Source organism: Blennius ocellaris, assembly GCF_963422515.1.
Source record: "Blennius ocellaris genome assembly, chromosome: 10".
In the NCBI taxonomy this organism is placed as follows: domain Eukaryota; kingdom Metazoa; phylum Chordata; class Actinopteri; order Blenniiformes; family Blenniidae; genus Blennius; species Blennius ocellaris.
The window spans coordinates 13,610,017-13,629,278 of NC_137659.1; the positions used below are offsets into that span (position 1 = coordinate 13,610,017).

The window sequence follows — 19,262 nt, forward strand, 5'->3', positions numbered from 1 at the left end:
TGTAAGTAGACCAAACTGTCTAGTGTCAAAGTCAACTAAACAAGTATTAGGGAATGGATATGGGTATGGGCCTAAAGGCCAAACATTTGTGTGCCTCCCAATATTGAGCATAATTGCACGAATAAAACATTCTTAGAAATATTAAGACATGAAGCCATGACACAAACTGAACACGCAAAGAAATAGGTCATCAAAAAAAAATGCTAAATAACTGAACATTTCAAAGTGTCATGGGTTCAAATAGGAAATTTCATTAAGCTCGGGCATTCTGCGAGGCCAGCTTATGTTGATACCAGAGGGCCTAACGCACTACATGAAGACGAGTGAAGATGGCGGATGTGTTGAGTGTTCTTCGTCAGTATAACATCCAGAAAAAAGAAATCGTCGCGAAGGGAGATGAAGTTATCTTTGGAGAATTCTCTTGGCCGAAAAATGTCAAGACCAACTACATAATCTGGGGGTATGTCAGCGCTCGGCCTGTGTTTACTTGCCTCAGCGGGCCTGCCTTGTGACGGCGGAGGACTGCTTAGCCTTGAGATGCTAAAATGCTAACCTAACTCGTTGCTCCGCTTCAAACTTCAAACACCATTTATCTGCTTCGATTTAATACTTGCGTATATGACAGGAATGCATGGAGCCTATTCACTACCGTTTGTGAATGAAAACTGTTTTCAGAAACTTTTTTTCTGGTGTATCTGAGAGACGGCAGAACTTGCAGTTCTGATGTGATGCTTATTAGCGGTGTTAGCTCTTGAGTTGTGTTCCATGTAGTCGGAGGTTCAAGGGGAAACACTCATTTATTTCCCCGACTAAAGGTCTGGCAAAAACTACCTTGTTATAGGCACAGACTTTGCTCAGGTGTAGCAAAATTAAGTTAAAACGAGTTGTATTTCAGCAAGTAGGATACCCTTGATAGATCCGTGTTTATGTGACTTCGTGAACCTTTTGCCCTTTAAAATTCATAAACCTTTTACTAAATCGTCTGCTTGTTGCTAACCAATTACTTGACAATGTACAGATTCAATTTAGACCACTGTTTGTCTGTGTTTTTACCTCTAGTACTGGCAAAGAGGGGCAACCCAAACAGTACTATACGCTAGACTCGATCTTGTTCCTGCTCAACAATGTGCATCTGCCGCATTCGTCGTACGTGCGACGAGCCGCAGTAAGTTACTAAACCTGGTCGTCACCGTTTACCTCTCGTGCACACCGTGCTGCCCCCGAGGGGGTGTCTCAGTAACTCAATTGTGTTGTTTACAGACGGAGAACATCCCCGTTGTCAGAAGACCAGATCGAAAGGATTTGCTCTCCTATCTCAATGGCGAAAATGGTAAGTGTGAATTGGTTTCATCGTCATATAACAACAGATGGCACGTTTCATGAATGCGATGACCTGCTTTTGTCTATTTACAGCTATGTCAACAAGTATCGACAGAAGTGCACCTATAGAAATAGGTCTACAAAGGCCAACGCAAGGTGAGTTCATGACTTTGTGTTGTGAACACTGTATTTTCTCAGATTCTTTAATATCTCCGTGCAGTCGAATAAAGATTTACATATTCAAGTAAGAGAAGTTGGTTCAAGTCCATGAAAATGTTTCCCTGCTAAACATGAGTTTGATTTATTTTTTTTGCTTTTAGTCAAACGAGCAGCTGATGAAGTATCTTCTGAAGCCAAAAAGCCGAGGATCGAGGTAAAACAACCATGTTATAACTCTGTTATGCCATCATAAATGGTATTCACAGTTGGTTACTTGGGTTTAAAGTCTGTGGCTTTAGGTTGTAAACTGAAACAGTTTTGCAGGATGTCATTGTCACAGATGTATGACCACAAACGGCATGAGTTATGTATAATAAATGTTATTACCACCCCCTCATTACACCACACAATGTGACTGATGCTACACTCTAAAGTGAATAAAAACGAATAGAAAAATGTCATGGCGATCAAACCCGACTTCAATGCTGCGCCAAGATAATAGTTAGAAAAGGTCGATACGGTTCAACATTTCCCCTTCTTGAAACTCTTGTTTTCATACCCAGCTTTTGCTCTGCACCTCCAAGCTCCTAAAGCAATTGCTGGATTCTGGGTTTTGCTTAATGTACTTATTTTTGGACGCAAAACTGCAACAGAGTGTTTTGATGGTCAAAAAAGGGCTCAAGATTGAGATTAAATGATCCTTGACCTTTGAACTTCATTGATCGACATGTTAATCAGTTCTTTCATACCAGATATAGTTATGAAAATACAAAGTATATTTGACTTCCTTATGCAATCACAAATGACTCAATGAATGGATGGTTGTTGTGTTTTTCTTCATGGCTTTGTAATGGTGTAAATGTTTTATTTTTAAGGATGAGGAACGAGTGCGTCTGGACAAGGAGCGTCTGGCTGCCCGTCTGGAGGGCCATAAAGAGGGCATTGTGCAGACCGACCAGATCAGGTAGAATGGATACCGGAGCTTTCACATAAACCTGTCAAATTCTACTGTAAATGATTGTTCCATTTCTCCTCTTTCTTCCAGGTCACTGTCTGAGGCCATGTCGGTGGAGAAAATTGCAGCCATCAAAGCCAAGATTATGGCCAAGAAACGTTCAACTATCAAAACTGACCTGGATGACGACATAACCCTGAAGCAGCGAAGCTTTGTCGACGCAGAAGTGGACGTCACCAGAGACATTGTCAGCCGAGAGCGGGTCTGGAGGACCAGGACGACCATTCTCCAGAGCACCGGGAAGGTCGGAGTCCACTTTAAACCAGGGCTTTCCAATCTCTCTGATCTCGCTCTGCAATGATTGTCTTTGTTCTGCTTTACACTGAGCTCATTTCTCGAAGTACTGGATATGACCTCCAAATACACACGTCATTTTGGCTGCTGAATTTAGAGGCTATGCACATTGCAATTAGGAGCAAACCAAGTTTGCCACAATTGGTTTTCTAATCTTTCTATCATGACTTTGGATGTTTAGATTATGGCTAAGGTTGTATGACTTGAACACAGCAGACAACAAGTGTACTTCCAACATTAATACTAAGATAGCATCAATCTAATGCCATGTACTTCATAAGAGAAAATTTACATAAAAGTCTAAATGTAGAATTCAATTGTAAATGAGGGATGCATCAATACTTTTTTGGAAGGAAGAGCACTAAGCTTTAGTTACCTGCATAGTACATATATGAGTACTTATCAAATGCCATAAAGCCTAATTCACACTCCAAATGCAAACGATGTGCAGCGGCTGCATGTTGCTGGGTCCCACCTCCAGCAGTCTTGCAGTATGCATAGATATTATAAGTCTGGAAGCAACTGTTTTATTGTAACACACCTTATGAACCCAAGTACAGTGTTGTTTATGTGTTTTTTTCAAGGGTGGGACTTCAATGATATGTAATAAGAAATTAATAACCACTAGGGGGCAGCAGATGTGTTTATTTTCTTGTCCATTATGAGGGTTTATTAAGCTGCTGATGGATGTGGTGAATTCAAAGCCATTAGCTGATTTGGCTTTCAGGTTTGTTAGACCTTCAAGCAGAAACCTGTTGAGGATTTTCATTAATAAAACAGGACCAGCTTGTGAAACCATTTACATATTTGGAATTTCTTTCAAGAACTTTAAATTATATTTTTTTCATTATGGCTTTAGGTTGCAGTATCTCCACTAAATCTGTCATTCACACATGTAGACATACTGTTTCTGAAGGACTTGTAAAAACAATGACGAATTGGAATCTATCTTCTATAGCTATTTTTCTCATCAGGAGTTCCCAGAGGGCATCAACTTCTTCCAAGTATATTGAAGTTGTTCTATGTTGTTGCAGAACTTCTCCAAGAACATCTTTGCCATCCTCCAGTCAGTGAAAGCCAGAGAAGAAGGCCGAGCGCCGGAACAGAGACCTGCACAGAACACCACTCAAGTGGTAAAATGATTTGTTTTGTTTGTTGTAAAGTCTTCATATTGTTTCAGAGAAGTGGCTGTTGGTTGGCATTTCCTTTATAAGCTTTTATAATGTATATTGTAATTCCGTAATTTTCAATTATAATGTAAACATCAGAACTTCGTTGTCAGTCAGACCGCCAAATATGGAAATAATGGAAGCGAGTGAGTTGTGACCATTAATGCAGTCCAACTCGACATTTTTCAGTGCTGCAGTTCTAAATTGTTTTCCATGTCTGCAGGACCCGTCCCTAAGGAACAAGCAGCCCGTCCCAGCCGCCTACAACAGATACGATCAGGAGAGATTCAAGGGGAAAGAGGGTGAGTTTTAGTTCTCATTTGTAACATTGACCCTTTAAATATCAGTTTGCGTGTGGCTGACACTATCAGTGTTTTCATCCAAAAATCAATAATCCAGATCGCTTGCCTGTGTGCTTGGGTTTTATTAACGCAGCAGTTGCCACATTTAGACTCCAGAATATGAGAACACATGTGGGAGCCTCCAGCAACGCATAAAGACAGTCCACACAGCAGCATCACTTTAATCACTCAGATGTTGGTGCTGGTTTATTAATTCTGCATGTCCATTGTGATCATTGTCACCATCTCATTCCATCTATGTGTATAAGGTTCTCTGTGAATCCCTATACCTGCAGATTTTATGGGTTTCATGGTGGCATGGTATTAAAAAATAATAGATTCAAATGTTGATGGACTCTTCTTGTTTTGTTTTCATTGGGGGAAAAACTAACTATAGAAGTCTTTTAATTTAGAAAATGTTTTGTTTTTACAGTGGGTGAAGCTACTACTGATACCATCAACACTGGTTAATAATTAATAAATCTGATTGTTGATCCTTTAAAATTAAAGTAGAAGATCAATATCAATTTGTCCACTATCTTTGTAATGACAAGTCTCATAGAAACAGATTAGATGAATGAACTGTGTAATCTTCCCTTTTTGTGGGTTTGGGTTGAATTATGCATATTCTTTACATGTCAAACACGGTAGAAACCTGTGCTGAGAGTAGTGATGGCTGTGAATAAACACAATCTATGGTCATTGTATTTACTTGTACCTGTATTCCACCAGTAACTCTTTGTACTTTGCCTTTCATTAGAAACGGAGGGTTTCAAGATCGATACCATGGGCACATACCACGGCATGACCCTGAAGTCTGTGACGGTAAGAGCCAAGCTTTGGCTTCGCTTTTCTCCTCGTGTTACAACACTTCAGACACTTGATTTGCCACGGGATTAATGTATTGCGAAGAGCCACAGCAGCAGTTGGCCTTCACACTTTCCGGGATATTTATACGAGGATAAAAGAAGCGCATTCTTTAGTTTAGAAAGTCTATGTGACGTATGTATCCAGAAAGATGGAAAGATCTGACACACATTTGGGGATCTCTACTTTTGTGGACAGGAGTCATCGCTTTTTCATCAGACACAAATGCTGTTTTCAGATTAAATATCATTTATTACAAAAAGAAATCCTTTTGCACCACAATAAAACGCCGCTCTTTTTCCCCCAAAATAGAGTTGTGTACATAAACTGTCCAGTGGCATCGCTCTGACATAAAAACATCTTTTATACCTTGTATAAAATATGCCAGAGCACAATATTGATGCAGCTTTTGTATTGTTGCTTTATGAATGAAATGTGGATTTCTGGCTTGATAAGATGAAAACAGCCGATATATTGGATGTGATTCGCAATTTTACAGTAAAATTGGGTGTCTTCGGTTACTGAGCTGGTTTCTCTCCGACCCCCCTGTTGGAATGGATCCTGCCCGCTCGCTCTTTGAACGTGTTGATGCAGGCGTTGCGTTTGTTGCTCTGGAGGTGATGCCAGTATTTCAGCAGTTCGTTGGGGTGAAAGCCGTGTGAAGTTATCAGGTGGCTGTACTTGCAGCTGGAGTAAGACACCCGCCAGTGGTTGAATAGAAACTCGTTGGGCGGAGGCGTCGGCTCGATCCGGAGTTTGGCCAGACATATCCCCACATACACATCCTCCAGGTGCAGGTAGTGAATACTAAGAGATACTCGATATATCTTTCTGGCGACATCTCCAGATAAGACGTAGCCAGTCCCAGAGCAGAAGGTGGGGTAGATTTCGCTGGGGTAAAGCTCCGGCGGCATGTACCACTTGCTGTTCTTATTTCGATTGGGTGCAAAGCCTCTCATGTTATTGCCTGTGAAGTAGTTCTTCTTGGGCTTGAGTTCGGGCCTGAGCAGCTTATAGACGAGGTACTCTGTGTTGACGAACATGTCGCTGTCAGTTTTCATGACATAGCTGGCCTGGGGACAGTACATCGCCACCCAATTCATTCCCATCAACGTCTTAATGGTTAGGTTTTTGTACGTGTCCAGAAAGTCTTGTTGAATGATGTCACGATGCCTGTGGCTCTCCGCCTGCAGCATCCTTTGCTGCAGAAGCCCGAGCTCGCCTTCGTTTCTGCCCAGCAGAAAGAGCCGGATGAATCCGTGATCCAGGGCGACGCTCTCGTTGCCCCACGTCTGCCGAATGGCGTTCCTCTCCTCCACCTGCCGAGCCTCCGTCGCAATCAGCAGCACCAGAAACGGAGCGGCTTTGGTCTCTGCGCATTTGTCTGGTTCGTTAATGACGTACGGAAAAGGTCCGTCGGTTAAGGAGCCGCCGGCGTCTCCGTCAGTCCGACTCGTATTCGCCAGAGCGTGTTCGAAACTCAGGTCTCCGAGTTGCAAGGAGACCTCCTGCTTCTCGTGGGAGCTTGCGTTGGCGTCGGCCTTAAACGTCGGCTGGGGAATGATCACGAACCTCCAGGCCGGCTGTCTGCCACTCGCATTCCATTTGTCTCTGGCGTTCTGAAGCCCCGCGCCCCCGTACACTACAGGGTGACCTCTCCACCATGGCATCCCAGTGAACCGAGGTAGCCACACCTGGTGCACCAGAAACACCAACACGCCCAGCAATGAGAGTATATAAATAAGTTTAGCTGTGTGCGTACAGCAGTGACGTCGCCTCCACTGCATGATCCGGCCGGCCGAGCAGTGATTCAACCTCGACGCTTGTTGCTTCAGCAGCTTGGACTCGGCGGCGTTTTCATATGCATGAAGCTCTTCTGGAAGGTCCAGCGGTTGCCTAGAAAAAGACAATAAAGCAGATATGGTATCTCACTCAATGCAAAGCAATATGTTGATGATATCGTCGCCGTAGCAGTTTCCGGAGATGTCTCAAGCGGTAATAAACAGAACGTTTACTTAAATCCACGACGCACTGTGCCGTCGTTTTGCACCTTTGTGTAGCAAAAATCTAATCTCATGGCGTTTATGGTCAATTTGGTCCAAATCACAATATTTTCTTACAAATCTGTGTAAACTGTTAAATCTGTTTGTAAACCAACAGTTTTGTTTTTTTTAGTTTATAGCTTACTGTGTGTGAGCGTTTGTGATTCTTATCATACTCTCATGTAACACACATTTTTGTGTTGAAATTAAATGCCTTGGCTTTGTATTAATATTTCTTTGATTTATTTATATATTATTAACGTGACACTCGTGTCACCTTTCAGAGGTTTGACGCCAAAATGTCAGCCTGACAAAATAAATCATCTCTTTATCATGTTACAAACTCCCAAGTGAGAAAACATCACCTTATATTTGTCTCGTGGAAAATAACATTAGATCAAATAACCATGTGATGTTTTTTATGATTTTTTTTTTTTGTGTCAACAAACTCTTCATCTTCCTCACCTTCAGATTTGTTTTCACCTTTGAGTGGATCGTGTTCTTTCTCTTTTTCTTTTTTAATGAATTACACACTCTCCTCCTGAAGTAACCCGACAAGACAAAGAGTGGTTTGTCAGAGCAGAAAGAGCTGATCGCCTTAGTATTTCCTTTGAAAGGGGCACACCCACCGCATCCTGTGAACGCACACCATCATGACCGGTATTTGCTGTGTAACCCGTCCCCGCACATTTTAAGTCGTCACATCAAAGACGTACCCGTTTCGATGGCGGTACCTGTCCTTTTCTGGCCTCCATCCTTTCACGCGCGCTGGATTCCTCTTCGGGCTCTGCAGCTCATATCCTCTGCCATTTCCCTTGAAACGTGTTACGAATCACCTCCAGCTTTTATTTTCTCTCCCTCTTCCATGAGAACAAATGGGTTTTCATCGTCGTCGGTCCATAATCCCGAGGTGGGGGCGATCGGGGCTTGCGACAGCGCGCGTGCAGAAGTGCTGCGCGGGCAGAACATGTGTCGGAGCTCCAGCGTTGCAGTGTCTCCCTCTGCCTTGGTGCATCGTCCCCAGAGGTTTTGAGTCCAACGCTGCTGCTGCTGCTGCTGCTGCTGCTGCTGCTGCTGCTGCTGCTGCTGCTGCTGCTGCTGCAGCTGCCGCCGTTTGGTCTGGCCAACGGGAGAGGAGAGTCGTTAGTGGACAGTCAGCGATTAGCTGGGTCCTTCCTCCGTCCTTGGTTGTTATGCAGCGTATATCAGAGCAACATGTCTGAATCACGCCTGAAATGTCCCCGTGAAGCATTCCTTCTGATCTTCATGCCGATCCGCGTTTCCTCCCGCTCGTACGTCGCCTCTCCTCCCTCTCGACGTGCATCTCCCCCCACCCCCCCATCCTCTCTTTCTGGTCATTTTCGTCGTCTCGCCCTCCTCATTCGGCAGCCCGTCACGCTCCGCTCCCCTCCGCCGCTGCGCCGTCTGTGAGAGGACGAGCGCTATGAGGGCGGCGGAGGAGGAGGAGGAGCAGGATGAGCGGAAGGCAGCAGTCTGAGTTGTGTGTTGGTTCGGAGAGGCAGCGCGGAGCTTGGTGGCTTTACGCTCTCCCACCACGTCACGCCGTCTCTGCCGCTGTTGCTGCCTGCTCGGTTAAGGGGGAGGGGGGCCTGGGCTACTGACCTATTTGTATTCACACCCACTCCCCAGAAAGAGGAATAAAGCATGATCCCAATTTGGCACGCTGCGAGGTTGGAGAAGAACGGCGAGAAGCCTTAGCGTCGGCACTTCCCCAAATCTTGAATTTCCTCTTCATGACGAAAGACGGCTTCTATGTTCTTACTTGAGCAAAGATTGATGTTGCAACTCAAAGCCCTCGTGTTGGGAGTCTGATGTGGCCCCTGGGGCAGATAATGATTGAAACGTTGTCTCAGTCATGCTCATTCAGACATATTGTTTTGCAGCATTGTTAATTTTTTCTTTATTCCAGCAACAATCCTTCTTCTTCTTTTTTTTTTCCGTGAAGGTTGAGGCAAGAAGAGCCTGTCTGTCTGTCTGAGCTTTAAGCGCAGTCATGATACCTGCAGCTGGACTCTGGCCTGAGCCTTTTCTCTCTCAAGTTACTATTATATTCTATTACATGCAATTAACTCCAGAACGTGAGCTGACACAGTGGTTTGTCCTGGTGAGGTTACCAAAAAGGAGCAAAACACAAGGTGTTTTGTTTGTTGGGCAGTATCCGCATTTGGGAATACCGTGCTCTGATTTGTGTTAACAAATCGGCAAAACTGTCGCCGCTCCAAAAGCGTGCCAGTTAAAGCCACTGGGGTTTTGGAGCAAAACTCAAAATTGAGGAGAAACGAATATGGCTGTTATGAGGTTCACACCCTGCAATAAAGTAAGGTTAAATGTGTTTAGCACAAGGGGTCGGCAACCTTCGACACTCAAAGAGCCGTTTGGACCCGTTTCCCACTGAACAGAAACACCCGTGACATAAAAATGAAGATAACACCGCATATATCGATTTTAACCTCTATTTTATGTAAAAACACTGAGGATTGACAGATGAAAAAAAAAAAAGAATTATTGTATATTTTATATTATTTATATTTTTCTTGCCCGCATTGTGCAGTGGGACCGTGGCTGAAGGAGCCAACGTTCACACTGATGCCACACTCACAAATTACAATACGATATTGCCTTGTGTATTAATGGCTGTTTTTGTATTTAAAAAAAAACATGTAACCCTTCACCCTCGGAGTCTCGTGTTTTCCACGTCAGTCGTCTGGTGGAATGGTCACTGGCAAACCCACTCGCTGCGCCGGACAATGATCGGCTCTATCCACACGTGGTGAAGTCTCTCATTACAAGGGCTTTGTTTCTGGAGTCTCGCCATCTGAAATGTCCACTTATTGCTTTTTGGCGCCCGTTCTGATCTGCTTCACGTAAAGGCTGAGATTTTTAATGCTGCCCAAGTTTGATATGGAATGAGTACTGTAAGCTCTTTTCTTGTGTCTTGGCTGAGATTGCCACTTGCTTATGGTTGAAAATATTGTTTCTTGTCTTCACCAGCAGTCTGAAGTTTGATTCTGAGTGAATCTGCTCACTGAGCAACCCTTAGTTATCGTACAGATCAAAATGCAGTGCTCGAATATCATCAGAATATATTTTTATTTATGTAACACCAGCACATTTAGGATTTTACTCATTTGATTATATAACGTGTGCTGAGGCTGTTCCTGGCTCTATAACAATTACAGATAGTTTCCTACGTGAGGTTCACCTTCTGCAAGCTTTCATTTGATTTCCTTGGTTCATTAAAAAGCATCTTGATTTGAAACGTGGCCAAACAGGAGGATTTAACGGACACAAAAATATGGCAGTTTAAAGTAAAACTTCGAAGTGTCGTTATTGTAATCAGTTGAGCGATAAACTACTGCAGATGTTTCCCCACCAGAGTTATTCTTAGCATGCGAGCTGCTGATAGGTGAATTATCTGTCACGGACAGGGATTCTGCAGCGCTGCTGATAGACTCTGCCCTGCTGAGGCTGGAAGGAGAAGAAGACTTTCAAGTTGTAGTCGGTAATCGGCAGGGAATAGTTTGTTTCATTTTCCATCATGGCAGAAGTGCCGGGATGGTGCAGATATCATCTCCTGCTTCGGAGCGGAGGGGTCCTCTGAACACTGAGAGCTCGCGGCATCAGCAGCAATCCAGAAGAAATATGATTGCTGTTGTTGGTCGACAGCGCCATGAAATATTAACACGCTGTTCATTATTTTCACTGATGAAACATGCTTTTGAATAATTTATTGAAAAGGCCTCTTGAGCACAATAGAAGCTGCTTAAATGAGCCAATAATGTGTTTCTCATCCCCTCAACTCTGTCAGGAATATCAGAATAATCGTTTTCATTGTGTTTTTTTCCCCCCACTAATGACATCGGCTTGTTTAATTTTAAAGAAATCCACAAAGCCAAATATGCACGTCCTTGAAAACATCTTGCGCGCTACAAGATGGACGTGATGCGCCGTCGCTCTCTCCAGGAGACACTGAATCTTAAGGAAATCTAACAGTTTAGATGCTTTTCTGTAGATCGCAGTTTTTAATGTCGCCCTCTGTTCCTGTCTGAACGTCGCGACAGGAACAATAGCTGGATCAAAACCAGCGAAGCAGAAGTTCGGTTGCCAGGAATGGTTCCAGCACACTGGAGGCTGGAGACTGATAAAATCTGACAGATGTTTCCTGGTTACAAACTGTTTGAGGGGAGAAGTGTCAGGCACACATGTGCCTTCATGTCGAGCGTTCCTCCTCGGTTTAATTCCATTTAGTTTTATTATAGGTTTTTTTTTTTATATATATATATATATATATATATAACATTTACTCTTTATATTCATACAGACAAGATTTGGTTTGCAAAACTTTTTTTTGTTGTTTTTTAATGAGCCTTGTATCTCAGAGGTAAAGTCTACTTTCAGTGTTTTTTTCAACGACAAGAAGGAAAATTGATCCATCGTACATATTTTGCTTTTCTTTATTCATTTTTGGGTTAAGTTCAATACTTTTTGCTCCTTTCGTTGCTGGTTCAGATGAGTGGCTGCCTGTGAGAATGACACTGGATGATAGATTACTGCTTGACCTGTGACCCCATGCGGGGGCGTGGGTGGTGGTTACCCCCCCCTGCCTTCCTCCTCCTCCTCCTCTTCCGCTACACACACACACACACACACACACACACACACACACACACACTTTCTTCTCAAGGAATCAATAGTGAGCAGCCATGTTTTCCCGAGAGAGTTGTATTATCGTGGAAAACGGGTCACGGCCTCTAAATAGAACTGTTCCCTTTTCCCAGACCTCAACTACCTTCTTAATCTCTCCTTTTTGTTGTTGTTTATTTATGGGTTTTTTTGGACTGATCTTGAATGATTTTTATTTTAGATGAGAACAATCCGGATAGAACTGATTATAAGATGGCATATTATAAAAAAAAAAAAAAAAAACAAGGACTCAAAGGGAGACAAAAAAAATTTGTGGAATATGTATCTTATCTTCAGATAATTGAAATAAACACAACTTTGGATTTTACAGCTGCATCTTCTCAATATTAATTAAAAAAAAGAAAAGAAAAAAGATCAGCATCAATTGCTGCTTGACGTTCATGTGCTACTGTGTTTTCCAGGAAGGAGCGTCGGCTCGGAAAGCCCAGACCCCGGCCATGCAGCCGGTCCCACGTCCAGGTCAGTCTTCACTTCAGCTTATCGATCAACTTTCACTCTCAGAGTTCAGTGAGGAACCGTCACAGAAACGCCCCTGCAGACTGCGCGCGGGTTCACCGTTTTGCCACGCCTCAGATCACATGTTTCTCCGTTTGTTTTCCTGGAGCGCGTGAGTCATGAGATATTGTACGGCTCTTCATATTCAGAGGACGCCATCGCTGCAAAACACAGAATTTAATATTGTGTTACTAAAGCGACAGCTGCTGGCAAACAAGCTTTCCTGAGAGCATTGATTAATAAAAAATAAAAAAAAAAGACCATGTGTGATAGTTGGCGTACTAATAGGAGCCTGCTAGGAGTGGCGTTCGTAGGCACAGCCTTAAAATGTGCAAAAATCATTTAGTAGTAGTGGAGCAACAGCTCAGAGGTTATTATTTTTCACTGTGTAACTAGATTCACTGCAATGCTTTATAAAAACAAAGGCAGGCGGTGTCTCTGCTCACACAAATGAACCCCCCCCAAAATATACATTGTGAGTAATTTTTTTCCCCCTCCCCAACAAACAGAAAGTGATTCGCCCTCCAGCACTGTGTTCTCTCAGGGATTAAATCAAACTCCTGCATCGAAGCTACAAAACAGATTATTCCCCCCCTCCTTCCTGTGCTTTAGTCACTGAAGCTGGAAGAGGAGCAAGAGTTCCAGTGCAGCATAATATCTTCAGCGTGTCAAGGCCAAATATTTATTATTCATTATATAATTGGATCTTGTTGCAGCAGCGTTTATGAGCGTCTGTTTGGGGGACCCTGTCCAGATGCAATAAATATCATTGTTTATTTCCAAGCAGCGGCTGTTGCGTTGTATTTATTCGATTTTCTTATTTGTTCCTTTCAGTCTCACAAGCCAGACCGCCACCAAACCAGAAGAAAGGTACGTCACTTTCAGGTCACTGTGTCGATGTTCATTATAGAGGTCTCGTCCCGTCCGGCGATTCGGTCACGAGAGCTTCTCACCTGACAATCTGCTTCCTCGCCGCAGGATCCCGGACGCCCATCGTCATCATCCCTGCAGCCACCACCTCGCTCATCACAATGCTCAACGCTAAAGACCTCCTGCAGGATCTCAAGTACGTTCATTGTCCTCTAATCTGCTCTCTTTTACACTTTCCTGCTTTGCGTCTCGACATGTTATTGTTCTAATAAGTCAGGAGGCGTCTGCCCTGCGAGGAGAGACGCAGGATCGTTTTTAAACAAAACTGAGTCCGTGGCGTTCTAAAACAAACTCAGTTTGTTGAGAATAATAATCATTTTAAATGACTTTTCTCTTCGGCTCAAGCCTGCAGCCACCACGTAAGTGTGCCGTTTGCATTTCGACATTTGAGGTTTCTTGCAAGGCAGCAGGCGTCACCGTAACAGCCAGAGTGCCTGTTAATGACTGCGTGTTCGTGTTCGGCTGTGGAGCAACAGCAGCGTAACGTTAAGTCAAGTCTACTCGTGTCGTGGTTTGTCCTCCTACATCGTGCATGTTATTTTTTTGGTATACGAGGCACCGCGGAAAGTTTATCAAAGGTTAAGCAAGGAAGGAACTCCGTGTGCCCGGCTGCAGGTTCGTCACATCAGAAGAGAAGAAGAAGCAGGGCATCCCTCGGGACAACGAGGTTCTGCTTCAGAGGCGCAAAGACCAGATCCAGCCGGGCGGCGCCACGCTGAGCGTCACCGTGCCGTACCGCATCATCGACCAGCCGCTCAAACTGGCTCCGCAGGACTGGTGAGCAGAGCCGGAGTTCACCACCCGCCACGAACCGTGGACGTGGACGGGAAGTCAGCGACTCTGTCCTCGTTTTGGTTCCCACACAGCGGGTTTCACACAGGTTTCGCAACGGCTTCCAGATCATATCGGCAGAATTTAGTTTTGACGTCATCCGATATCGGCGCACATCTAATACCGTGCGTCTCGACTCTCAAGGCATAACGATCTCTTTATGGATCGTTTTAATGTTCAGGGAAAAGTTTAGAGTTTAAAAACCGGGTGTCATAGGGTGAGTCGGCTTGAAACGACCGCAGCGATCCAGCTCTGACACCCAACATCCCAGTCATTTAACGCTCACGACTCGATGCCAGCAGTATATTTCAGTACAAATCCAGTTTGAGCACCATAGAACAGTTTTTGTTCTCCTTGTTGGCATTCATGATTGTCAAGGTGGTTTGAGATGAGACTTTAGTGAATCATTGTGTCCCAAACAAGAATTCCATCTAAATACGGAATAATTTACAGTATTTTTGCCGGCTGTAAATGTGTGACCGTGTCTTTGGCGACACACAAAGTACTGAGCTGTGTAAAGTTTAACGAGATGAAGCCAGACAGGGTGAACATCTATATCGTTGTTGCACATTAAAGCGATCACAGTCACTTCAGTTGTTAGGCCTTTATCTTACAGGTCAGAGTGTAATTCTACCCTCTGTTACTTTTTGTCGAGGTCTGTCAAGTGCTGTCAAGTTTTCTCAGCCGCTCGTTGTCGTGGTTTCTTGCAGGGACCGAGTGGTGGCCGTGTTCGTGCAGGGTCCCGCCTGGCAGTTCAAAGGCTGGCCGTGGCTGCTGCCCGACGGATCTCCCGTTGACATTTTCGCTAAAAGTGAGTCACGGAAGCGTGGAAACGGGAAGCGTCGTCAACCGCCACAGGGCGTCAAGCTCATGGGTGTCTGGGGGTGACAAAATAGCGACTGTTCTCACATGTTTTGAATTCGGCGAAGAGGAAAACGTGCTGCACAATGCTCGGTGTGTTAAATCATCATGTGGTTGAGCAGGAAGTATTTTGGCGATTCATTTCCTCTTGCTCGAAATCTCCAACAGAACAAGGAATGTAGTGTCACATTACACTTGATCACATTCTGTCAGATCACAATCTGACAGAATGTGATCAAGTATGATCAAGTATTTTCTGACACAAAGGCGATTTAGATCATTACGAACTAGGGATGCTCGATATTGGCTTTTCTACCGATATCCGATATTCCGATATTGTCCAACTCTTAATTTCCGATACCGATATCACCGATACCGATATATGCTGGCTTTTTACATCAAAACTGTTAGGTAACAACAACATAAAATAACTCCTACTGTTGAATTAACACATTATGCCTAATTTTATTGTGATGCCCCACTGGATGCATATGTGAATCAAACATGGCTTTCCAAATGTACACACTGAGAAAAATAAGAGAACAACAACTTAAATTCTGGAAAAAAGTGCCATATTTATTTAGTGTTAGAGAGAAACCTCAACAACAAACTCAACAACACCACAGACAATATAAGAAGAAAAAAAAGGAAGAGGCATATCTGCAGTCCATTAGTTGTAAACAGTCAATGAATGAATAACTGGCCATAACTTGTCAAATAATATACTCAAACTGGGCTCAATCTCTTTTAAGAGTAACAAAATAGTATAAATATAAACAAGAAAGGCACAGAAATGCTCACAAAATTAAAACGGCCCTCCTTTAAAGTGCAACAAAAACAAAGACTGAAGTTGACTCGTCCATAAAACTGGTCTATTTCTTTTTCCCATGTCCTCATGTGTAAGAGGTCGATTTTTCTGTATGAATACAAGCATCTCAGCATTGTCGCAATGTATGTGATTTCTCTTCTCATCAATGATGTGGGCAACCGTGCTGAACAGTCGTTCACTGTCAACACTGGTGCAGGGTGCAGTCAGGTACTTGCCCAGCAGGGAAGAGGGCCTGGTTGAGCCTCCAGTCCTCCACGGACATTTCATTCACCGGGCTTCTCCTTCTTAGCCACGAGTCCAGCATGTTGTATTTGTTGTTGTTAAACGTCATCAAGCGCGCGCCCGTAAACGTCCCATGCTGCGTTCATGCAGACTCGGAAATTCCAATATCGGTTGTAAAAATCCGATACCGATATTTCCAAATGTTACATTTTTAAGTCAATATCGGCCGATAATATCGGCGGGCCGATGTAATCGGACATCCCTATTACGAACGTGAACCAATGTTTATAGAATCATCATAAAAATGTGCAGAAGTGATCCGATAAATATCGGAAACGACAGAATCCCTCTTCGGTCCGACGTCCCCCGACGGAAATTAAATCCCAGCGCGTTCTCCCCCCCCTCCAGTCCGAGCCTTTCACTTGAAATATGACGAGGCAAAGACGGACCCCAACGTGCAGAAGTGGGACGTGACCGTCCTGGAGCTGAGTCGCCACAGACGCCATCTGGACCGGCCCATCTTCCTGCGCTTCTGGGAAACCCTCGACAGGTACCTCTCCGTCCGTCCGTGCCGGCCGCACACGACCACGTTCCGCTCTTTGTCGCGGAAATCCATCGACATTTTTGGGCGCGGCTCACCGGGTTCCGACTCCTCCCTTCTTGCTTTCCAGATATATGGTGAAACACAAATCACACCTCAGGTTCTGAGCCCAGATCGCAGCGTCCACAAGCAAAAACCCTGAGCCGCCAAACCACCCGCCGACGTGACGGGCCAATCGTTTGGCGGAGGGAGGGACGGCACACCGCAGCGGAGGAGCTCCTCCGTCACTCCACCGTGAGGGGCTCCTGACGAACCGCCTGGATTTATTTCTCTGGAATATCGGAGAAACGATTTGGGGGATTTTTTTTTTTTTTTTTTTTTTCCGTGTTTGTTGTAATTGTTTTCTAATGTTTTCATGTAGGTAAACAGAAATACCAAATTATGTTTTATATAAAAAAAAAAAAAAAAAAAGAAAGAAACAGGCAGTGAATCGATTCAAATAGGAGATTATGGTTGGGTTGAGAGGTAGTTTGCGTTGTTCTGAGGGGTAATGTGGGGGGGGGAAGCAAGTAAAAGTAAACAAAAACAGAGCGACCACTGACTTCCTGTTCGCTCTTCTATTTTGGGTGTCTGTGGTTTGAATGTACATAGACGATCAAATCTGTGACAGCCGCAACTCTTTGAACGAACCAGCAGAGAAGTGATTTGTTAATATAACCCGACCTGCTTTGGCTCAGGTAAGCGGTTGAAGCTTAGTTCACTTTTATCGGCACACCTCCGGGTCATGCAATGGCCCCATTCAGGTTTTTTTTTTTTCTTTTCTTTTTCTTCTTTGTTGGTGTTGTGCTAGACGAGAGAAACGATGGAAAGTATTGCTTTAAGTCATCACATTAAAAATAGACAATAAAGCCTCTGAGAAACAAACGCTGTAGTGTTTCTTTCCCTCATGGACGCCGGGATGAAAAACGACTTAAAGAGGCTCGTCAGACATGTGACCCATGTCTATTAAAAAATTCCAATCCACTAAGTGTCCTGCTTTTTGGTCATCTGACTGCGTTATAAGTGCGTTATAAATTGCAGCACTTGAGTGGTGAGAGTGTAGTGTCACGCTGCCTCTTCACAGCAGGAGCAGATTCCTTCAGAGCCAAATACGTCCGAGTTGGTAGGAAATCTACAACAACGACAAAAGAAAAAAAAAGTGGCTGAATGTTGATCATGTTGGTGACGGATCATTGCTGCTTTGTGTCGACCATTTCCACCAGCAGCCATAACCGGTTCAGTCTGCTTTGGGTTGGGATCAATGGTCTGGCTCGACCTTTGACCCAATCAGAAGACGAAACGACAAAAAAAGGTGAGATGGACGAATGAAAGAATAACCGTAAGGTCACGGCCTCCTTGTATGTGGTTTCTGGCAGGAGAAGAGTGGAGGTGGGAGGTTTGTGTTTGTCAAAGTAGAACCAGAGTGAAGCACGAAGTGAACACAGAGAAACGATACAGAGACACAGATTGACCAAAAAGAAGAACAAAAGAACTCGTGGAGACATTTGTTCTGTCTTTAAGGTTGTTCGGGTCCATCCGTACATTCGGTTCATGTTCCAGACCTTCAGATGTTTACAGCACAGAAAGAATGAATGAAAAGACAGTCACCCCAGTAGTTGCACCATATTGTCCCTGACAGGATCATAACTCTAATCGTGACTAAATACAAAGAGGGATGTGTTATTTATTTGGATTTCACTTGAGCCAGGAGGAAGTTTCCACCCTTCACAGTGGAGAAACTGCAGTTTGACTCGTGCATCTTCAAACTTTCTGACATACTTTGTGGCACATGACCGTACGCAGCCTGTTGATGCTTCACCAGGAAGCCCTTGTGCTCATTAATCGTGTTCCCGGGGCAGGAAGGCACTTTATTTCAGTGTGCTCCTGTCTGCGCCTCCCCACAGAGGCTCGTGGATCCACTGTGACCGTCCCTCGGGGAGAACGTCAACGGCTCTCCCTCCATCTGCCACATGAGCCGGTGGTCCCAGACCTTCACAGCTGTATCACATGACCAGAGGCCAAAACACACTTCTGAAAGATCCCACTCTTCACATCCAATTGCCCTCCAGTGTGAGGAGGAAGGGAGCGTGGAGTAGGGTAATGGCCACTTATCAGAATAAATATTCATCTCCTCTCACGGAGACCTCCAGCCACACTTTCCTATTCTGCTCAGTAAAGATTAGTGGAGAAGAAAAGCATTTAAAGTTCAAAATAAAGACTCCTGGAGCTCCGTCTCGACTCTTTGCAGTGAGTTGAAGACGAACTCTGCTTGTGGTGGGAAATACAGCTCATTATGTGTCTATTCCCACTACTTGACAGCGAATGTTGACGTTTCAGCAGAAAGCCTTGGACTTGGCTGTCTAAGCTTTAAAACCCCAGTAATTGTTTTCCAGCTGTATTTGGCACATGAGGTCTGCAGGGTGGGATCCCCAAATGAAGAGTAACGAGTATCTTATCAGCACAGCTCAGGAAACAGAGGGTGATTACTTCTAAGGCTCTGGGTGAGGAAGCAAAATCACTTGCATAGTTGTGGCTGCCAGCCTGAGTGAAACGCATTAATTAACCTCGAACTTTAAATAGAG

General features: G+C 44.2%; 2 protein-coding genes across 2 annotated transcripts; one reads left to right on the forward strand and one right to left on the reverse strand.

Moving 5' to 3' along the window:
- Positions 1–329: 329 nt before the first annotated feature.
- Positions 330–17,555, forward strand: cdc73 (cell division cycle 73, Paf1/RNA polymerase II complex component, homolog; the record flags this gene model as incomplete). The annotated part of the gene is made up of 17 exons (XM_080503736.1): positions 330–460; positions 1,060–1,165; positions 1,261–1,330; positions 1,414–1,476; positions 1,641–1,693; positions 2,355–2,443; positions 2,525–2,738; positions 3,823–3,921; positions 4,181–4,259; positions 5,059–5,123; positions 12,334–12,391; positions 13,262–13,297; positions 13,406–13,493; positions 13,973–14,134; positions 14,899–14,999; positions 16,509–16,650; positions 16,772–17,555. The coding sequence occupies 17 exons, from the start codon at positions 330–332 to the stop codon at positions 16,806–16,808; spliced, it is 1,593 nt and encodes a 530-aa protein (XP_080359862.1). The 3' UTR covers positions 16,809–17,555.
- Positions 5,624–6,952, reverse strand: LOC308135660 (beta-1,3-galactosyltransferase 2-like; the record flags this gene model as incomplete). Its single annotated transcript, XM_080503742.1, has 1 exon — positions 5,624–6,952. One exon carries the CDS (start codon positions 6,950–6,952, stop codon positions 5,684–5,686), a length of 1,269 nt encoding a protein of 422 aa, XP_080359868.1. The 3' UTR covers positions 5,624–5,683.
- Positions 17,556–19,262: the final 1,707 nt, after the last annotated feature.